Genomic DNA, 17,780 nt, shown 5'->3' with positions numbered 1-17,780 from the left:
TTAGAGGGAGCTGTCAAGAGTAAAAACTCTAGTGGAAGACAGAAATTGGCATGCATCCAGCAAATTACAAAAAAAAAGGCAGTCACCCTGTGGGGTTATGTGCTTCGGAGACATTAATGATAAATAGGTCCTATTCTGCATACCTGATGGGATCATTGCTGGATTGCATGGGTGATGTAGCTCACACTTGTAGGTCTGGACCAAATACCAGATTACGAAACCATTCCATTTCAGACGTGTAATACATACTACAAAAAGACTATGGAACTAAAACCATTGTGGCACAAAATGTCAGTGACCTGGTGGTCTTGATCTCTATGCCCTAGGCTAAGGCGGCCTGAGCTTGTTTACAATGCATTTTGCATAAATTTTGGTAGTGAAGGGTATAAAAAAGCGCAAGATTTGAAGAAATATTAGGTTGCTGTAACTTTTTTATTAAAAGGAAAAGATTTAAGTGTGCACCTCTGTAGATGATTGAGAAACCACTCAAAACTGGTAACAACGAAATTTGATTCCTAGCAATTTCTAGCACATGTTCCTTAATGTGCAAAATGCTGACCTGTACTGTGATTTAGAGATCACATTAAACTCTAGGTGTCCTTATGACTGATCAGAGGAAGGCAAGGGCATACCATCTTCAATAGGACCCATGCCCCAATAGAGCACTGTGGTGTTTAAACCACAAGACCCTCTTTTTTTTCCGAGAGTAGCATGGACAAAATAATATTGCTTTAGTTCCTATGTGTTTATTCAGATTCAACAAGTTCAAACAGTTGTTTATGTTTTTAGAACTATGTGATAAATTAAGTAATAAATCTTGTTACAGTTCAAATTACGCCACTCTTGATATGTCATAGATCTGGTGGTCACTATTTTATGTTTGTTGCAGCTGTCTATTTTGAACAAAAGGAGTATAAAAAATGCATTGAACAGTGTGAAAAGGCTATTGAAATTGGGAGAGAAAATAGGGCTGATTTTAAATTGATTGCCAAAGCCTTTACCAGAATTGGGAACGCCCACAAAAAACTTGGGGTAAGTGATTTTCTGTAAAAAGATAACTTCAGAATTTGCTTGGTATGTTGAGTGATTGCATAGTGGCAGTTCGTACTGTAATACTGTCATATTTATCGTGTATCAATAAAAAAGGGTAACACCATTATCTCTTAATGTATCAGTTGCTGTATTGATTTACTAATTAGGCAGAAAGTAGGTTAGCGCATACAGAAGGTAACCTTCCAATATTGACTTTTTGAATTTTTGTGTATTGAATGGCCCATTATGGTCGCAGATGGATTACTAACCACACATCATAGTTGAGAAAGCTGGTTGTCAGGACGATGGATTTGTCATGTTTTATCTGAATGCACTGGGTGTAATGATAAATTTCCATCAAGCTCCATGGTCTTGTCTGACAAAAGAAATGTGCATTTACGTATTTTCATTCAGTTGATCACAGTTTAGGGATTGTGAAAATATATGAATCATTTCGTGTACTAGAAAACATTGAGGAGTTCAACTTTGACTGTAACTGGTGTAAAGTATGGCCTTTCATTTAAGATGATCGATAAAATAATTAAGAAATGCATAAATTTCGAGCATTGTAGAACTTCTGTCGATTGTTCCTAAAATAGACAAGATGTCTCGTCACATAAGAGACACTAAATCACAAACAGTTAGAAAGAGTGAAAAGATAAAATATTCAAGTTCCAAGTAATGTGTTGTTGTTTCCAGTGCAGTTTAACATATTGATGGAAGAAATAAAGAAAAATATCTTTACTATTACAGAATTGGTATTAGTACGTCCTTGTTCTTACTTTGCTACTGGTAGTTGTGTACTGCTGTTCCACGGAAAGTCCAATTCCTGGATTTACAGTAACAGTACTTCTTTTTGTTGTCACATTCATCAACTGTGAACTAATGCTGGAATTAATACTGCTTTGCTTTGCGTGTACTACAGTCAATTTGTAAATACACAAAATGTAAAAGTTTTTTCACTTCTTTGTCTCGTGATACCATTTTCAGGACCTGTACAGTGCAAAAACTGCATTTGAGAAATCCATGTCGGAGTTCAGGAACCCTGAGGTGAAGGCTTTGCTTTCAAATGTGGAGAGAGAGATAAAAGAATTAGAGCGAAAGGCATACATTGATCCAGCTAAAGCTGAAGAAGAGAAGGAGAAAGGAAATGAACTCTTCAAAAATGGTATGTTATAAAGTTACATTATTATTGAAGGAGATGTTTATCTCTGTTAATGTTAATACAGAATGGCTTATAGAGGTACATTAGTTATTATGGCAGCAGTCGCATGCTTTTGATTGTGAATTTTTAAACCCTTATCAACAAGTTTTTCACAGATTATCTTCCAAAATATAAATCAGTTCTATTTGAATATCCCTCATAAAGATTGCAACTAAAACCATGAATATATTCATGTATAGCAAAACTCTAAAGTTTGAGAAAATTAATTGTTCTCATAGTTCCAACATAGATTGGAAACTTAACCCACAGATTTGACAAATACTGAAGTGTTGACTCCGTGTGGTATGCACAAAAGCAAAGAATAACAAGAGCTTTATAACAACCAGGGTTTGGTGCTGCCTTTGCAATATTTTGGAATTACCTCCTAAATACTTGCAATGTGGAACTCAAATTCTTCTTACTATGTTTAATAGTGTTGAGGAAAAATACATTTTAAATAAAGTTCACATTTTGGAACTGTTTCTCCCCCCTAGGTGCTCACCTTGTCAACTCTGTCCATTCTGTTTTTCTACACTGCAACTAGTTTTGATTTTATCACCACTCCACATTTTGTGCTCTGTCAGTTCCTGAAGTTTGTAAATAGTAATCAAAATATAAAAGTCTCTCATATTTCTATGGAATTTCTGTTATTTTCCCCCTCTGAAAGGCAGCAGTTCAGTTCTTCTAAAGCTTTATGTTACAAAATGGAAATATGTCTTCCGAGATGGCCTTGGAGTTCAGTGCATCTCCTGCAAGAAACAAGTTGGGCAGTCCATTGAGGGGATGAAGTGTAGTATTTAGGTCAATTTTATGCTGGTCATCATGTAACTGGATGTCAAAACATTCCTCAGTGCATTTAAAATGGCGCTATTCACACAGCCGACCAATGTAACGAAATAGAATGTGACAGATAGAATTACAAAAAGTTTGGGGAAGAAAGTATTGCCGTTGGTATTAGTGGGGAGACAGTGAGTTGTCTGTTTGTTTTGGAAATTAACCTATTCTCACTGTTTCCACTCAAATGATGGTACTAGATTTTATGCTTTTATCCTATTAATTTCTATTTTATAGTTTGTTCTCTTATCTCCTTTTACACACGTTGCAACGGTTGCATAAAATCTTGGATATCTTTCCTGTGAGGGGTTCCCCCCCCCCCCCCCTCCCTCCCTCCCCCCCCCCCCCCCCCCCCCAAAAAAAAAGACGTTAAATACCAGGAATAGAAAAATTATTTTAATTATAAAGTACCTGTTAAATCTAACCGATAAAGATACTTTTTAATGATACACTGTCGAAAATTCTTCAGAATAAAGCATTGCCATAACTTCAAAGCTTGCTTCTGAGGTATTATGCTGCTGATTCATCAACACTTAGCTATAGTGTAAAAGTAGGTTCTCTGAGTATATCAGAACAATGAAGGCTTGGAAAATTGCTTTTTCAATGAATTCAGAAAATCTTTGTTTCTCATCAGACTGTCTACGAGGTGCGACAATAAAGTAATGAGATTGATATGGGAATAAAAATGTTGCTTACCGTTTTAGTCAAGTTTAGTGTTGTCTCCTTCAACGTATTTCCCTTCTGATTGCACACACTTTTTCCAGCGCTTCTGCAATTGATGGTAACATTTCTGGAACTCATCTTCTGTAATATCCTCCAAGACCCTCGTCACAGCTTTTTGGACGTCTTGCGTTGTTTGAAAATGTTGCCCCTTGACAGCCGTTTTGACTCTTGGAAATAGAAAAAAGTCACATGGAGCGATATCTGGTGAATACGGTGGCCGTGGTAGTACTGAAATTTGTTTTGAGGTTAAAAATTGATGTGCTGACAGCAGTATGGGATGGCGCATTATCATGATGCACAATCCTCAGTTATTATTAGACGAACCGTTTCTCGATTGATGTTCAGTTCTGCAATCGTTTTCATGGATGATCTTCGATCGGATCATAAGAGTTCACGCATCCCGGCCAAGTTGACATCCGTCTGTGAGGTTGGTGGTCATCCACTGCGGTCTTCATCTTCAACATTCATTCTGCCTTCACTAAACATTTTATGCCAACGAAAAACTTGAGCTCTTGACATAACCTCCTCTCCAAAAGCCTTCTGAAGCTTACCGTAAGTTGTTGTCGCATTTTCACCCAATTTAACGCAAAAAGAAATTACAGGCTGTTGCGCAATATTATGCGGTTTCATTTCCGTGACGAGACACACAAATACATATTAACTTATTACAGCACAACTCATGCCTGAGCAGTTGCATCAATGTGCTGCTTGGACTAGAAGCAGCTTATAGACCAAGGTCAAAGATATTGTGCCTACGCAAGCCTGCAGGGTTGCCACATCTTGCAAAGAAAATTAGTCTCGTTGCTTATTGTTGCACCTCGTGTACAGTAATCATTGATAAGAGATCATCTTAGGGTTGAAACAAGAACTCACTTTGATATTTCAGTGCATGTGTGGCCGAAGAAACGGTTGACAGACTTAAAGTTGTAAACACAGTCTACATGGACTGGTGGTGTGTCGTTCAAAAGCTTGTTTGTTTCATCACCAAAAATTACTTTTTCAAAAATAATGATGTTATCTTCGAGTTTGTTTAACATGGAATAGAATTAATTGAAAATAGGTTATTTTAAAAACTCTAATGTCCCAGGAGGAGCGGTCCATATTCAGGGATATGAAAGGAGTGATCATTTGAAGCAAGAAAGTCAAGTTAACATGGGCGCTAAAAGCATACTGGAAAAGCTGTGAGCATGTGTTCAGTAGAAGAGATGTTTCACAGTGGCAAAGATGAAAAGCGCTCGTAGGGTCATTCCATGCCAAGTGGTGTAGAGGTTCCCATGTGAGCATCACTGAGTTTGATAAAATTTTGTGTAACACTCACACCTGCGTGTGCATCCGCACATACATGTGAGTAGCTCAAACGTGTTGTTGTTGTTGTGCAAAGAAACCTGTGTTTGCAGAGAATGCAGGTCTTTCTGCTACAGTTTCTTACTGTACGTGGGTAAGGCAAAAAATGTTGTCAATAGTTTTATTTATTACACATCTTAAAGTGGTGTTGTGTGTTCGTTCAGATAAAATGAGATGTTGTGCAACATAACACACTCTTTGTGGATGATTTTATGGCAATAAAAATTCATTTCGAGTTGATTAATGTATATAGGGAGTATAAGCTTTCATTTATAACAATTACAGAATAGATGACTAAATTCAAAACAGGCTGTATTACTTACATAAGTTTAACCATGTGTGTGTCCAAAAACTGAGAACACAATTACAGCTGGAAAGTACATGATAGAGTACTGCAAAATTGACAATTATGGTGTACATTATAACTGACATTGTAGCCATGACATGAGTAATTCATTATGGGTTTTGCTATGGTTTGATAAGTCTAGTAAAAGCAAGAAAAAATGATTGTTTCGTAAACAGCTCACTTACACACTGACAGTCTCGTTTGCGTCTTGCACAGTTATCCTTCAGCGTTTTCATCTCACTGGAAAAAAAGTTTCTGTCGAACTCTGCAAAATAATTGTTGACTGCAAATATCACTTCCTCTTTTGATGAAAATTTCTTCCCAGCAAGCATAGGGAACAGGTAGGAGTCATTTGGGGCAAAGTCTGGTGAAAAGGATTGATGAGGAACCAATTCAAAGCCGAGTTCCTGCACTTTTGGCATTGTTATTGCTGATGGTGAAAGAGCACTTTCTTGCGTGCCAACCTTGGTCTTTTTACAGCCAATGCAAGTTTCAGACAACCTATCAACAGATCACAATAGGGTCCAGTTATGAAATGAAATGTCGTGTGGCTAGGACCTCCCGTGGGGTAGACCATTTGTCTGGTGCAAGTCTTTTGAATCAACGCTACTTTGGCGATTTGTGTGTCGAATAGGGTCAAGTTATGATTCTGCCTTTTTCCAAGTAATTCATGATCATCATTTCTTGAGAATCCCAAAGAAACACTGACCATCACCTGAATAGCTGACAAAATGCTCTTTGCCTTCTTTCGTGCATTTTCACCAATCTTTGTCCACTGTTTTGACTGCTGTTTTGAATTTGGTGTTTAATCTTGGATGCCAGTTTCATCAACAGTCACAAATCGGTGCCAAAAAATTGTACAGTTTGTGATTAAATATATCCAGACATTGTATTGAAATATTGTACCGAATATGCTTTTGGTCGACTGAGCAGGTGTGGATCCACCTTGCAAAAAGCTTCTTCATGACCAATTATCCATGCAGGACAATATGCACTCACTCAGTTGACGTGTCTACAGCCTCAGCAAATTCATAAATTTTTATTCAACGGTCTTGCATTACCACATCATGGATTTTGTCTGTAGTTCCTTTGAGGTAATCTCAGCTGGCTGGCTGGAGCACACTTCATCTTCAGTGCTTGTACAACTTTATTTAAGATACATTAACACAAAAATAGTGATGCAGAATCCACATGAACTTCATCCAATTCTGTTTTGATTTGTTTGCCATTCCAAACCTTCAAATGAAAATGTTTAATAGCAGCATGAAACCTCTCTCTCTCTCTCTCTCTCTCTCTCTCTCTCTCTCTCTCTCTCTCTCTCTCTCTCCTTTTTTTTCCCCAATGGCATTAGGCACACTGACTGATTCAAATGGCTGTCAACAATGAACTGTACACTGTATATTATTGAAGCTCTGTGTACAATCGTTAGAATAGTCAACCATGAAGGCACAACATAAATGTTCCGTTCTTTCATGGAAATTTACCAGGTTTACCAAACCACATTTGTAAGCTTTGTGTGCCATGGATGAAAGTAAAACTGAATTTCTCATTGATATTGTAACTGAAGAACATAATAATTTACCTCAAAGACCTGCCAATACAATTTCTTTATTGGGCAAAGCAGTTACCATTAACATTAAGAATAGAGGCATTCTACATACTCAACAAGATTTTTAAATGTTCTTAATATATGCTGGAGTACAAAGTAGATCCTGAGGATTGGGCGGGATCAGTTGCAATACCATTTATACAGGAAAGACAACAGAAAAGATTGTCACATATACGGGCACAAAGCTATAAACAGCACCTTATACAACCACTGTTAAAACTATTATGGGGTGCATGATCACAACTAACAAGTCCCTTTCAGCAGATGAGCAGCTTAGTTTCGGGGAAGGACATTTTTGTAGTGACTTTGTATTCACAGTGAATAATTGATTCAGAAGAAATTGCTGTTCACTTTAGAAATCTGTATTTTATTCAGTGATGTACAAAAGCATTTGACAAAAGTTGTGCCCAAGCTTTGAAAATTATGAAAGAGAAAGCCTATCCACTTGGTGTAACAGAAGTCATAAGGGCCTTGTGTATGGAAACTTAACATCTGCGTTGGTGTTGGGGGTGGTGATCCACTGGTGCTTTGTAGACCATGGGTTTAGACTACAGCACCGCTATCGGACATACAGTTGGTTGTGCATCAACTCTTCAGCTCACTTGAAATTGGAACTGGAGATATCTATCAATAAACTAAGATAATAGCATTCAGAGAGGAATATCCAGTCCATTCAAATATTGTAATTGGTGTGAACATAATTGAGCAGGTTAGCAAATTTAACTACTTGGCATGCTTGATTTCCTATGTCCAAGGTGAAGATCTGAGAAATAGTTTAAGAAATCCCAACTGATGTGTAACAGTATAATCAGAAGTCATGAATGAGATTTTACATAGTGATTATAATGATTGCGACATTAATGGTTTCGCTGGTTAAAATTTGGAAAGGAAAGAGAAGAGAGCTATTGAAACAGGGGAAATGACATTACTGAGAAAAGTATTGGGGTGGAGAGGAAAGGGGGGGGGGGGGGTTATAATTCAGACACAAAATAAGAAAATTGCACATCAAACAGGAATTAAAGATATTTTCTATAAGTTAAAAGGTCGAATAATAAGTACACTACTGGTACGAGGACCTCTACCAAAGGGGAGGCCTGCAGAAAAGGCTTTCCTTTTCAAATTGCCTGCTCAGAGACATATTGGACATACGTAGTAGAGATGGGTGACATTGGTATTTTATTAGATTTTTAAAAGAGGTAAAGAAGTAGTTACCCTAATTAATTTTGTAAATAGATTAGCAATAGTTTAAATAAGTTGTTCATAACCGTAAAAGAAATTGTGCAGTGGATGAAAGTGTTGATTCATTGAACAATATTACGTGTCCCTGAAGAAAAAACTGCAAACAGCCACACTTTTTTAGTGAATAATTTATTCCTTTGTAACTATAGTCTGATTTAAAAGTAGTGGGCACCTGACATTTGAGCTGGCCGCTGTGGCCGAGCGGTTCTAGGCGCTTCAGTCTGGAACCGTGCGACCGCTACAGTTGCAGGTTCGAATCCTGCCTTGGTCATGGATGTGTGTGATGTCCTTAGGTTAGTAAGGTTTAAGTAGTTGTAAGTTGTAGGGGACTGATGACCCCAGGCGTTAAGTCCCTTAGTGCTCAGAGCCATTTGAACCATTTGACATTTGAGGTTCAAAGGAGTGGCACCGTCTTGTCAAGTGTTGTATGCAGGCTGCAGCCACATTGCCTCACTCACACTCACAATAGGAAATTGCTTCAAAGCCTCTATTGCCAACAAAACTCAGGTAAAAAAAATTAAGATTCACGTACAATATAAATCATTATTTGGTTTCTAAGCATGTCAAAAATCTGTTCATAATTTTAATTCTGTTCAAAGTTAACTATTTTTTTTAAACAAAACTTCCTCATTTGTAAACAGCTTCAGGCTTATCATGTCATATCTCAAAACCTATTGAACTAATTCGTAAACATTTTTTGTTGGAAACAACTCTTTCTAAAGGTGGGTATTGTATTGCATTTACTGTATGGAAGATTCTAAAAATGGCATTTTTATGTAACTGTTTCAACATTTAACTTCTAGCAAATGTGAAGTTTAAAGTCTTCATTTCTCCACAAAAATCACATAAAAGTTCTGAAATTCAGTCAAGTTATTGAACTTCGTAGTACCTCAAAGCATTTCAATAATATTTTCAAACAATTGAAACTTCAGGTCAGGCTGTCTACAACATAGGAAAAGAGTAGATTGTTACTCACTGTGAAGATGACATTTTAGTTGCAGACAAGCACAAAAAAGTGTTACATGTTTAGGTTTTGACCAAAGCCTTCTTCAGAAAAGGAAATACGCACACACACACACACACACACACACACACACACACACACACACACACACACACACACATTCATTCATTCATTCAAACAAGCAAAGACACCTCAAGCACACATGATCGCCATCTTGGATGGCTTGAATCAAAATGCAACTGTCACATGGAATAAAAGCAGCTACCTGGAGGGGGCAGGGAATGGGAGGTAGAGTGTACAGGGTCTGTGAGGCATGGCAAGATGGCCACCAGGGGCTGCATCAGAAGACTGTGGGACAGGGAGTCAGACGGGGGAGGGGGAGGGGGGAGTGGAAAAAGAGAGGAGCAGGGAAGGGGAAAGACGGGCAAGTGTGTTGGCAGAGGGTGGTACACAAGGAGGGTATGGGATGTGAATAGGGGGGGTGGTGAAAGGACAGAGGGGGCAGAAACTATTGGTTGGATGGTGTGGGGACAGTAGGTTACAACAGGTTGGAATCACTATAATTTCACAAGCAGTGAATGTGTTGTAAGGATAGCTCCCATCTGTGCAATTCAGAAAAGCTGGTAGTGCAGGGGAGGACCAGATGGCCCAGGTTGTGAAGCAGCCATTGAAGTCAAGCGTGCTATGTTCAGCTGCCTGGTGTGCCACAGGGTGGTATATTTTGCTGTTGGCCACAGTTGGGCAGTAGCTTTGTATCCTAGTGGACTGCTGGTTGGTAGTCACACAAATATAAAAAGCTTGCAGTGAGGCTAGTATATGACATGGCTGATTACACAGGTGGGGTAGGATAATCCTGTGACAAGAATGGAATAGTAAGTACTGGGTGGGTGGATTGGCAAATCTTGCACTTGGGTCTTCCCAGTGGCGAGGAGTTGGGATTGGAAGAGGTATAGGGATGGACTAGGATGTTGCGAAGGTTGAATGGATGATGGTACATCACTTTAGGAGGGATGGAAAGGATCTTTGGTAGTATGTCCTTAGATTTAGTGCATTATGATAGATAGTTAATCAAACCCCTGTGGTTTAGTTGTTCTAGTCTGGCGTGATATTGGGTGACGAAGGGGGCACTTGTTTGTAGCTTGTTCTTGGGTGGGTGGGGTTGCCTGTGGAAGTGGTGATGTCATGAGATTTTTTAGAACTAGTCCTAGGGGATGGTGCCTGTCTGTGAAGGCCTAGATGAAACTTTCAACATACTGGGCAAGGGACTGTCTGGAATGCCCCTTCAGATGATGGAGAGCAAGGGACTCCGTTTCAGAGATGTGATGTATGTAGCAGGGATTCCACACTAGCAGTATCTTTCGGAAGAAGCAGAGGTGATCCTGGGATGCCTGTGCCTTGGAGACGCGTTTTTGCAATACGAGGTTTGTGAGGGCCAGGTACTGACTAAATCTGAAAACGTGAAGGTTATTGTGAAAGGAGGGGTGGGATCCATAGAAAGGAAGTTTCATGGTTAGGACGTTGGGGGGACTCCCATGGTTTAAGCATCATTTAAGGAACAAGATGTGGAACTGGATTTTAGCCAGGGAAATGGATACATTTCTGATCTGGTGCAGACAGATGGATCTAAAGGTCCACTGTGGTAGGGATGGCAAGGGAGAAACCGCAATGATGCAGAAATGGACAAATGAAGGTATTAGATGCTTGTGATAACTAGTTTAAATCGGACTAGTTTTGGCTTGAGCCCACCAACAGGCAGTAGCGAGGATTTCTTATGTAAATTTCACATATCAAATTTCATGGCAAAATAAATAATTCATTAAATAAGTGTGGCTGGTTTCAGGATGTTAACCGCCCCCGCCCCACCCACCCTGCCAGATGGTTATGAAAACAGATATAGCATTCTCAAACTATCGTGGCTAAATTAAAGTTAACTATATTGTGGAACTGATTAGCTTAGCCGTACTTTGTACCACATTGTTCACATAAGATACAAAAACAATAATCTGACTGCATATGTTCACTATTTTTAGCCTGTGCAGGTCTCTCTCTCTCTCTCTCTCTCTCTCTCTCTCTCTCTCTCTCTCTCTCTCTCTCTCTCTTTCTCTTTTTCCTGCCCCCCCCCCCCTCCCCCCAATAGAGGAATTTGCCATGCACAGGTAATTCTGGCGAATCCAAGTAATTAGTTTAATCGATATTGTTTTGGCATACAGAAGAGTTTTGGTAAACATGGGTGTTCATTAGTAGTGTACCTTGAGGGAAGCATATTGCAGGCAGAAATGGATCACAAACATTCTTGGCAAACTGAAAACAAATAGTCATTGTTGTGTTGCTTGAGGCTTTCCTGACAGAGTAGTTGTAGAAATGGTTCTCAGGTGAGATACCAGATGTGTTGGGAAGGTGGCAGCTGCGTCGATGAGTGAAACACTGTGAGTATTTCATGATATCTGACATCACATCCAAGAACCATTTCTGCAGTTGTCATTTTTGTCAGAAGTTGGTTTTGTTGTAATGTAAATGGTGTGATAACTGTGCCGCTGCTATAATCACTACATACTTAATGACATATTGAAGCTGGGTTTTTGGAAAGATTGTTTTATCTTCTGTATACTATTGACATATTTATACAAAAAATGAAAAATTTCCACAGGCAATTATGCAGAAGCTGTCAAACACTACACAGAGGCAATAAAGCGGAATCCTGATGATCCAAAACTATACAGCAACCGTGCCGCATGTTACACAAAACTTGCTGCGTTTGACTTGGGACTAAAAGACTGTGAGAAATGTCTTGAATTGGATCCAAAGTTCAGTAAGTTTTGGATGCTGGTTTTAAGATATTTCAAATTTTTCATACTGCTCATAGTTTTAAGTTGCTAGAGTGTTTTTAGAGACACTCTTGAAATTATCATCATTATTAATAATAATAATACTGTCCTAATTTCTTTCTTTTTGATAGCTCGAGGTTGGATAAGAAAAGGCAAAATTCTGCAGGGAATGCAGCAACCTGGCAAAGCCATCTCAGCATACCAAAAAGCATTGGAACTAGATCCATCAAATGCTGTAAGTTAACCATAGCTGCTTTAATGTTATCTTAATAAGTGTATCATTATATTATGTTAGCTTGTTTTTCTCTGTCTTCGAAGCAAATGGTAGGAAGTTCCCTGCCTGCCTGACTAGCTGCATCATTTCTTCAGTGTGTGGTGCAATTATGCTAAATAAATCTCAGAAGTTGCAGCAGTCAGACTTGGCTCATTTAAGTAATGAGTGATGTAACACAGTCAAATAACATTTTCTTCCACTTCCTGGAGGGCAATTTCTTTCAAGAAATGTGACACAGTGAATTTATCATTGAATCAGTTAGAAATGAATCTCAAGAAAAAGTATTGTGCTTAATTGATATTGATGTGAACCTGTGGTATTATAATGAACTCCATGAATGATGCCATCCTGATCACTTAAAAATGATGTTGGTTAAGATTGACTGGGTTACACAATTGCAACTAATTCCAGAAAATTGAATATGTAAAAACAGGTATTTAAAGTAGGCTTAAGTTTCAGAAGGAATGTAAGTGTAAAAATGAAAGAAAACATTTAATTGGAGCGTATCATCATTGCCATGCAATACGTCATCCAATGTATTAGATGCCTGCTAAAAAATGATTCATTTTGTTTTGCGTAGATTCTTACAGTGATAGTCCATTGGAAGGTCAATTGATACAGTACTAACAAAATGAGTAGTCTGCCCACGTCCAGCCGTCGTGATTTAGGTTTTCTGTGATTTCCCTGAATTGCCTCAGGCAAATGCTAGGATGGTTCCTTTGAAAGGGTGCAGCCAGCTTCCTTCCCCATCCTTCCCTAATCTGATGGGAGCAATGACATCGCTTTTTGGCCCTCTCCCCAAAGGCAACCAACTAACCGAAAACTCGGAAGACATTATTTCATTGAGAGGTGTTTTTAGAAACCTCCATAAACACCTCCAAAGTCAGATAGATATCAAAATAAAGGAAAAACCAATGTTCTAGAACAAAGACTGGTAGGTGGCACCATCATTAATGTGAATGACACTAGTCTTGTTCTTCATCGTTAAAGAAAAAAGAATGTTTCCAGGAGATGTCAGTTCTGAAGCACAGTTGATGTAGTTGAGTGTACTACATATTTCTAGTGTGTGAAGAGTAAAAAGCAAAACTATTATAGGTGTTGATGATGTACAGGACTTCCGGCGTTATGTTACAGTTATGTAGGAAACACAAATATTGCAGAACGAAAGAGGATTTTCGCAAGAAACAAAAAATAATACTGTGCAACATACTGCTTTCACCCAAGCCAGCTGAATGTGTTGGCTTAATACAAATGATACTGTTTGGACCATTAAAAACAGACACATGCTCTTACACCTTGCCCAGCAAAAGATAGTGTGTTGGTATCTCTGATGACCAAACTAACTCACTCACCGGAGTATCCTTTTATTTATCGTGATATGTGGTATGTAGTGTCATGCTATTTTATTAATCTTACTATTCTCAAATCATGAGTTCAAAATTCCTGAGAGATTCAAATTGTGTACAGAACCAGTACCCAGATCCAGAAGCAGACCTTTTGCAGCCAGTGCACTTACGAGCTTAACATTCAGGCGCGACTAAAGACTCAGCCTCACAGCTTTACTTTTGCCAGTACATCTTCTACCTCCCAAACTTCATAGAAGCTCCACTGCATATCTTTCTGGGCTAAGACACCTGGAAGAAGAGAGATTGCAGAGCAGAGGATTACGAGTGAAAGATTCATTCTTGAAGCAGTGCCCCTAGGCTGTTACTAAGCCATTTCTCTGCAATACCTTTCCTTCCAGAAGTGCTAGTCCAGCTAGATGTGGAGCTTCTGTGAAGTTTGGTAGGGTAAATGAGAGGTCGTGAGTCATTCCTGAACAAGTCTGTCAGAGCATTATCCATGATATGCAAGATTCTGGGTTCTATCCTTGTCTTCAATCAGCCAGGGAGTTACAGAAACACACCATCTGCTGCAGGGTGAGAGATTCAATCATAAATAATGGGTTATATAATGAGATTATGTTCATATTTTAAATACCAAAGTGTGGTACAGATGGTATTCCAGTTGTACATGGTGAGCACTGTTTACACGTGTAGTTTGAACAATGTGCTAACAAACTTGCTGCCACACTGTCTTGCCTCAACAACAAAATTGAGGATCCCTTTTTGGCTAGAGAATAGAAAATCGAGTGCAGAATAAAACTATTCATGAATTACGCATAAGCTATACAATGTTTTGCATCTGTCAAGCTAAAAAATCTAGTTCCCATTGTCAGTTTCCACGTCTTTCTTACTTTTCAAACAACCCGTTTGTGATAATCCGATGGGGTATACCTTCCTCTCATTCCTTACACCCCATGCTCCCCTCATCCCCCTCCATCACCCCCACACCCATCTACTCTCCCTCCATCACCCCCACACCCATCTACTCTCCCTCCATCACCCCCACACCCATCTACTCTCCCTCCATCACCCCCACACCCATCTACTCTCCCTCCATCACCCCCACACCCATCTACTCTCCCTCCATCACACCCACACCCATCTACTCTCCCTCCATCACACCCACCCCCATCTACTCCTTCATGCCCACTAACACCTTGCTCCCTCCTCCTTGCCCTGCCCCCTCCTCCTCCTCGTCCCCGCACCCTCCTCTTCGCCCGTACCTCCTCTCTTTTTTTCTGTCTAATGAAGCAGTTTAACCAAACAAAATATGTCAAGTGCGTGAATACAGCAGTAGATTTATCCAGTCAGAAGTAAAATTGGGAACCTCTGCAAGAATAAAAGTAAACTAACTAATGAGAATATTGAGTCAAAAATTTAAATAATTTGGCTAAAACATGTAACTAGTAATGTTTGAGGCTTGGCTAATGTTTTTATTTTGTTTTCATAGTTTTGCATTTTAGTGCCGAGTAGACAAATGTGAAGTGCAGTTTTGCTTTTCATTTTTACTGTTACTGATGAAATTAACCTGCTCAATAGGAAGCTATTGATGGCTACAGAACCTGTACAATGGCAGTAAACTCAAATCCAGAAGAAGTTCGTAAGAGGGCAATGGCTGATCCTGAAATACAAGCTATTATGCGAGATCCAGCCATGAGAGTTATTTTAGAGCAAATGCAGAATGATCCGAAAGCTCTTGCAGAGTAAGTGTACACAGTTTCATATGGTTACATTCTTCAAAGTTGTTGTGAAATATTACAGCAGGATTCTTAATATTTTATTTACAAGTGATTGTTTTTTTTTTTTTTTTTTTCAGGCATTTGCAAAATCCTGAAATTGCCTCAAAGATTCAGAAGCTGTTGGAATCAGGATTGATTGCTATTCGTTGATGTAACGAGAGAGACTAATTTGCTCTGACTCATCCGTTTGATCTGCACAGGTGTTGTAACATCACCAGCGCTCAGTCATCTTCGCCTGAATTGTGTGCATTTATTGGCAAATAATGTAATTCTTGTATTGTCTATGTTTCATTGTATTTTTATATTCAGGATGTGTTATTTAGACGACTGATGAATGTTTAGAAAGCCATTTGACTATTTGTTTTACTGCCAGGTGCACAGATAATTTGTTACAAGCTAACAGAAGACAATGATAGTGTTTAATGACACTAGGAGAAGTTTTTTGATTTGTTAGTGAAACAGAGATGTTATGTGAACTTTAATTCCTACTGACACCGTAAATTATTGGCATTATTATGTGACTGTTGAAAGTGCTAATTACTGTATTCTTTCAGAATACAAAATAAAATTTATAGGGGCATATGTTCCATGAAGGAGATAAGCCCTTTACATTATCTGTAGTAAGTTTTTATCAAATTTTTGTAATGCGAATGAGTTCATTGCTTCCTATGTCCATCAGTTCAGTATTGGAGACAAGTAACAATGGTCTTAGTCTCATGGCACACCATTTATGACAATTTATTAAATAAATTACTGTTTATGATAAGAAGTTATTTATTTCATTAGCTATTACATTAGGCTGACAATGTCACCGTACACACAAATAATTATCGGAACAATTGTCTGCCTCTTATAACAGCAACAGCTCTCTCTCATTTCCTTTGTGTAGAAATTCAGATGTTTTTATATTGAGATGTTGTCTGTAAGGCTCTTTAAGTTCCTTTAAATTACATCATGCTGTGAAAATACATCAGAAAGTGTTCATATTCAGAATGTCTGTGATTAATACGACAGTTCTACAAGAGTAAAATATCAATAGCCAGTTATTAATTTTTAAAATTCTAAGTGGCATTCTTAACTCTTCATATGTGTGACACATGCTGCCCCCCTCTTTCTACGATGTTTTGTCTGTTGTATCTGGTCAATATATTTCAAGGTGAAGTAGGAGTGGAAAAAGAACTCGACAATTAACTACTGCTGAAAACAGCTTTATCAATTTGGACAATAGGTTGTTCATGGTTATGGAAAGCCAGTGACTAAACCATATTGTTTAGAGACCGTTGTGGTCACCAATACAGCATTTAAAATAAAGGTAAGAAAAATGGACAATAATTAGTAAATATCTCTCCAAAGCCTCATTTATGGAAGTGCCCAAAGATGATTTCATCTAACATTATTACACATGAAGAATAAACACTGGATACTACTTCTGCAGCAGAAGTTCTTATATGACTGCTTGTGATACATGAAGAACATAGACGGTTTACAAAATTAAGTTTAGTCATTCTATGCACTCTGATTCTAGCCATACAGCAAATTAAATGCAGGCAGTTTTTCCTTCCATTATTTCATGACAACAGGAAGCCCTCTTCACTTACTCCCTTTGTTCCTTACTCTAAATCAGAGGAAATTGTTCTGCCACTAGCTGGATAGTACAGCATTTGATGTTTTTTTTCTACAAAATAGTCTATTATAAATAATCCTGTGACTGTATAGCTATGAGCTCTGTCCTATGAAATTTGGGTTCTTTAGCCATAAGGCATAGTTGTATTTTTAACTGTGTAAATTTGTTCCGCTCTAGGATTACTCAAGTTGACAGGTAATAGACTGGCTCTACCACATTCTGGGCAGTACATTTTGGCAATTACAGAGACGTTTTTGTGAATGTAGCTATAGTTAGACACATACATTCTCATAACACTAGTCTGATGTAAGAAAAGAAACGACAACCCTGAAACATTTGGTTCCATTAAAAATACTTTACTCTTTTGGCCTAAAAGGTTAATATGGGTTAATATGTCCTAGAAGTTTCACTTTATCCTCATCCTTCATAGTGGAGTGACATTTTCAACAGTGGATGGTGAACTGAATTTCAGATTAAATTTCCATTAAGTGATGTCTTTGCATGAAGAATAGGATGAGAAATAGATTATGCATAGCAAACCCAAAGCAATGCTGGAATTGATGAAATGGCTAGTCTGCAGAAGATAAGTTTTAGAATTTTGTGTGACTATTATCTACGCTATTCCAGATGTCATGGGG

General features: G+C 38.4%; 1 protein-coding gene across 1 annotated transcript in view; it reads left to right on the top strand.

The window, feature by feature from the left end:
• The window catches only part of LOC124802883 (stress-induced-phosphoprotein 1-like), a 49,209-nt gene extending 32,922 nt beyond the window's left edge, over positions 1–16,287 (top strand). Inside the window, exons 6-11 of the mRNA XM_047263929.1 lie at positions 890–1,032; positions 2,023–2,200; positions 11,943–12,104; positions 12,252–12,355; positions 15,319–15,482; positions 15,596–16,287. Of these exons, the coding sequence (XP_047119885.1) occupies positions 890–1,032; positions 2,023–2,200; positions 11,943–12,104; positions 12,252–12,355; positions 15,319–15,482; positions 15,596–15,668 (824 nt within the window). The 3' untranslated portion in view covers positions 15,669–16,287. The remainder of the gene's footprint in view (positions 1–889; positions 1,033–2,022; positions 2,201–11,942; positions 12,105–12,251; positions 12,356–15,318; positions 15,483–15,595) is intronic.
• Positions 16,288–17,780: the final 1,493 nt, after the last annotated feature.

Source organism: Schistocerca piceifrons, chromosome 6 (genome assembly GCF_021461385.2).
Source record: "Schistocerca piceifrons isolate TAMUIC-IGC-003096 chromosome 6, iqSchPice1.1, whole genome shotgun sequence".
NCBI lineage: Eukaryota > Metazoa > Arthropoda > Insecta > Orthoptera > Acrididae > Schistocerca > Schistocerca piceifrons.
Note: the sequence above shows the minus strand (reverse complement) of the source record. Positions and strands in the feature narration are given on the sequence as shown.